Raw genomic sequence first — 4,840 nt, 5'->3', positions numbered from 1 at the left:
TCTTTCCCTGCCCCATGCTTTCTTTTCTACCTCCCAAGAGTTTTTAAACTTTAGAATAAAATCCCAGGAATATCACTGCTTTCACCCAAGTGAGCACTTTTCTTAATACAGGGTTAGGCTAAGATTTGAGAAATCCACAAGATATCCTGTGTACTGTAGCTCCAAGCCACTTCATTCTTCCAGCACATAGGCCTAACCTCAATGACTTGAAATTTGGAGTTTATTTGAGCCTGTGAGCACTGAGACTTCTTGAAACAAAAGTCCCCTGCCCCAGGGGTTTCTCCATATCAGGGTGTCAGGATCAGTCTGGGGTCTGTCTTAGCTGCTTTTCTCTTAAAGGATACCTGAGGGCACTCTTAAACTACATCATTAAAATGCCACAAGCCACAACAAGTGACAGTGGAATGCAGGGAGAGTGAGCGAGGTAGACAAGTTTAGAAGGGCCTGATTGTGAAGGCAGCCAGAGATCAGAGTGCTCCTGACCCGTAAAGCTGGCTCAAGGTTAAATGCCTTCAGCATGCCAATCCTGGGCCTAGTTCTACTTTTAAAGGAGAAAGTCTGCCCTTTATTTAGGTGGGCTCAAAGTGCCTTTTGACTTACAATGTAAACTATCCTCCAGAGCCTCCTGGATCTAGGAGGCTGTACCATCCCAATCTCCCTGAAGCTCAGAGAACCAGTCATTTTAGTCTTCCAGCTCTTCAACTCATCTTCTGACTTGGACATAGAATTTCACTGGAGTTCTTAGGCTTCCCAGTCTGGAAATACTTTTGAGGTCCATCTTCTCACAGCTGGATGGCCTCCTTCCTGGATTTACTGCAGATTTTAGAAACAGGACCAGAAGAGGAAGTTGGGGGCACAGCACCTGAAATTTTAGCCTCCATTCCTGTTTTGTGAGAAGGGAAACGTGTACCTATTGTCTTTATGTTTGTCATGTAATCTTCACACACTCAGGTAAGAAACTTATGGGAACTCCTTACACGTAAACTTTTTTTGAGGCACTTTATCAGGTGCATATATTCTCCACCCAAGAAAGCATTCTAAGTTTTAGCTAATTTATGCAGTATGACTATATAAAGCACTAAGCCTGGTATTTAAATGAGTTGTCTTTCAGAGCAGGCCTATTGGTGGTGAGGCTGCTGTGGTTCCAGGCATGCCTGAAATGTTTCTCTGGTGATGACCCTCAGCCAATTGACCGCCTTGTGGCTCAGGCTCATTGCTATTGCCACTCCTCATCTGGGGTCCAAAATGGTACTATCCAGTTTTTTCACCAGACTTGCCTCCAGACATCTCTCAGCTGTTTTCAAAAATCAGTGCTTTGCCATCAAGGACCATGTCCAGAGCATTTCCCACAGGCTCTGGAGATGTCCCAAAGAGGACTGTCCCATGCTGTGTGGTGCAGTGGCAAGTATTAGACTAGCTGGAGCTTTCCATCAGGTTGCTTCAGATTCAACAGATTCAACACTCACTTGACTAGTCTTGGCTGTCTAAAAACAAGAAATCTGGTAGCTTGATAGGCATATCTCATGCCCATCCAAAATTAAATGTTCTTCACTCATTGAGGGCAAGCCTTGGGTTTTAAGGTTTTGTGTTTCCTGGGCCACAATGGGTGATGTTACAAATAGAAAGAAGCTAGGGTTTGCTGGGACTTTGGACTGCGCAAGAATAAACATGAAAGCTTGAGTTCCAGCCAGTTGGCAAGCATGGAAATTTTTGACGAACTAAAAGCAAGAAGAGAAAAGAATATAAAGCCTTTTGTATTGAGCGAGAGTAGGATCCTGTGGAGCCTGGCCATCCAGTAGAAAGGACCAGCATGGGCAATACCAAAGCTTCTACCAATGGATGAGCCTCTGAAAGGGACATTCCATCTCCGTAGTCCACCCTGAGGGGCACTGCCTACTAGAGATTAGCTTATGGAGCTGGAAGAAACCCTTTGGGGTAGTGTGTATCCAACCTGCTGTGCATTTGGTGAGATCTGTGGATGGTCAGGCAGTGGATCCCCAGTTGGTTCGCAAATGTAAATGAGGCCTTTACATACAGAAAAGGGAATAAGAACAGATTGTTTTCCTACCTCAGAGCCTTTTGGGAGATTCACCATGGAATGTTGACAATTATTTGAAACATTTTAAGCTCTCTCCTTGAATGCTTGTCCTGTCCCTAAGGAATTAGATGGCTGAGAAGCCATAGGCATCCACCCCAAATTTCCCCAGTAATGGGAGTGATGCTAGAAGTGAAAATCTGAGTGAATGGCTTCTCTGCCTTCTCAGAGCCACCAGAATGACAGATTTGTTGCACTGGTTATGTCGTGGTAAATATATAAAAAGCCATACATTCTTCTGTTTTCTCATTTCAGTGTTTCTGTGTGGTTGAATAAAGTGAAGTATGCTAATTATTTGAATATCCTGGAAGGAGAGTACTTTTCAAAGACAGTATTCTTTTTAATCAATAAACTTACTATTTTTACAGCACTGTTTTTGCCAAGAGTTATGAATCACTTGTGTACATAAGGGAAGTGAAGATTAAATGCCTGCCCCAAAGTCATCCAGCACCACAGACCAGCACTTGAAACCTCATCTCTTGCTTTGCCTGACTATTTTAGGAACTGTCCCAGTGGGAGCATAACATCTAGACTTATGCAGCTTTAGAGCTGGAAGAGACTTTTAAAGACATCTGATCCTACTTCTGTCTGATACACAACTCTCTACCAACTACCCATGAAGAACCCTTCTGTCACAGGGAGCTATATCTTGGGGTAATTCTGTTTTAGGGACTACTCAGATTGTCCTATTAAGCCAAAATCTGCCTTCTTGTGAGATCTCTGGAGCACCTGTCTACCCACTTTATGTAAAAACAGCCAGTTTAGAAGCAGAGTAGTCCTTTCAGGCCTACCCATGATAAAAGTTGGACATGAACGCAAACCCCGATCTAAGAATCACAGTACTAATGAGGCAGGAAATGCTGAGAGTTCACAGCACCATTGGGCAGTTGAGAAAAGGTAGCCCAGTCCAATGGGAACACACCTGCGAAGGAATATGGTGCCTTTCTGAATTGGAAAGAGGGACCCATTTGTCCTAGGGCACAGAGCATGGCCCATTCAGCCAAATGTACAGTGATTGCTCTGCATAGCCATACTTCTTGGCCTTGCTTTAACTTGTCCTGATATGATCTGGAAAAGGGCTCTCCAACAGTTTTCCTCTTTCTGTTTTTTACCTGCTACTGGATTCAGAAATGTTTCTCTTGTCAAGCCATTGTCCAGCTTATCTGCTCCATCTCCCCAACAGGACCGGGCCCTGTTTTACCTTTGCCCCACCAATGCTGTGGAACTTCAGCTCCCTACCTCTTGGCAGCCTGGGCCCCTTCAGGTATGTTGGTGCCAAAAGCTCTCAACAGATGCTGGGCTGTCATTTAAAGTGCCAGGCACTCTTCTGATAGGTGCAAGGAAGTATTCTACCCTTTTAATCAGGAAAGGAACTAGGAGGGTACTCTTGACCTGTAAATTTGGGTGAAGCTGGTGGGTAATTTATTCACACTATCCTGTTTCCTTTTCTCAAATTGCTGGGTCTCTCGACTTCCTCTTGCCTACCAACATCTGGCCATGTGTGTCTCCTTAGAATGGATATCCACTGGTCTCTGAAGCATTGTTTAAATAAGTGTTGAGCAGTCAGGAAACATGTTTTGGACACTGACTTCTGGACAGCACTCTGTACCTGTACCCTTGAAAGTGCATCCGGTGAAAGCATCCTCCAGAGTTTGCTGAGTCGAGGTTAGCATAAGCCAAGTCCAGGGCGCTTGAATTTAAGGAACAGCCACGGCTTCCTAAGGACCCGTCTCGCCTTGGACAGAGGCAGGCACACGGCGCCACGTTGACGGAGATAACCCGAAGTCTCACTGTCGGCCCGACCAGGCTGCAGAAAGTGCCAGAGGTGGAGGGAGTCTTCCTTCAGCCACGTGCACCACGATAATCACAGGTGGTGTTGAAAGATCGTGCAGCCCCCGAGCTTCCCGCCTCCCTAAGCTTCCACCACAGGAACTGGGGCAACGGGACTAACTACTCGGCATCTCGGAGTCAGAAGCACCGTCCGAGTCTCACGCCTCGGCCATCGCGCCTAGGTCCCCGAAGCTGGAGCACCACCCCCGCTACACAAGGACGCCGCGCGGGACCCCGGGACTTGTAGTCCTAGACGGGGCGCGGGCGCCAGGATGCAGGCGCCGCGGACTCCAGGTCCCAGCGGGCTGCGCGACGCGGCCTGGGGCGCGGGGCGGGGCTGCCGGCCCTTTAAACCTACAGGGCCGCTCGGAGGGCTGCAGCCGGGACGGCGCCACGCGGGAGCCGAATAGTATACAGCGGCGGCGGCGGTGGGGCGCTCCTGGGCGGTGCGTACTGGACCCCTTTCTTTCCCGGAAGAGGCTCGTATCACAGACCCGGGGGCTGGCCGGCTGCGGGCTCCAGGCACCCACCCAGGCGGGGGCCGGGCTGAACTTTCCGCAGGAGCTCGCCCTTCACTGGGGCGCGGTGGTCGCGTGGCTGCTTGTGTGCAGCCGCCCCAACACCGGGCCCCGACTCTCTCCTCCACCCCCAGCCTTCTTTGGTGTGGCTCCTTGATCGACCTAACTGCGGCGTGATTTCCACCCCAGCTCCCTCAGGCAAGGGAGGTGACTCCCTGTCCAGATCTTATTACCCTTCCATGAGTTCCTGAGCAGGCCCGCGGCATTTGGGTGGGACGCGGAGGCCTTGGGTGAATGCCAGAGGTTGGCCGGCCACGTTCTGGTGTGGGCTCAGGCCAAGGTGTGGGCGCTCCGAGCCCTGGTGGTAGCTTGCAATCAGGCAGTGACCACCTTCCTT

General features: G+C 49.2%; 2 protein-coding genes across 6 annotated transcripts in view; both read left to right on the top strand.

The window, feature by feature from the left end:
• CUNH2orf68 (chromosome unknown C2orf68 homolog) overlaps positions 1-2,465 on the top strand; it is a 6,710-nt gene extending 4,245 nt beyond the window's left edge. Inside the window, exon 6 of the mRNA XM_015593856.2 lies at positions 2,351-2,465. Coding sequence (XP_015449342.1) covers positions 2,351-2,371 — 21 coding nt within the window. The 3' untranslated portion in view covers positions 2,372-2,465. The remainder of the gene's footprint in view (positions 1-2,350) is intronic.
• A 135-nt stretch (positions 2,466-2,600) lies between these two features.
• TMEM150A (transmembrane protein 150A) overlaps positions 2,601-4,840 on the top strand; it is a 6,232-nt gene continuing 3,992 nt past the window's right edge. For 4 of the 5 annotated variants that reach the window (XM_006917694.3, XM_015593852.2, XM_015593853.2 and 1 more), the window contains exons 1-2: positions 2,601-2,749; positions 3,279-4,371. The gene's annotated coding sequence lies outside the window, so the exon portion shown is untranslated. Of the gene's footprint in view, positions 2,750-3,278; positions 4,372-4,397; positions 4,642-4,840 lie in introns of those variants that run through there. The other variant, XM_025050872.1, reaches the window with a different exon arrangement.

Source organism: Pteropus alecto, unplaced genomic scaffold, assembly GCF_000325575.1.
Source record: "Pteropus alecto unplaced genomic scaffold, ASM32557v1 scaffold117, whole genome shotgun sequence".
NCBI classification, from domain to species: Eukaryota; Metazoa; Chordata; class Mammalia; order Chiroptera; family Pteropodidae; genus Pteropus; species Pteropus alecto.
The sequence above is the reverse complement of the archived record's forward strand: the minus strand, read 5'-3'. Positions and strand labels throughout refer to the sequence as shown.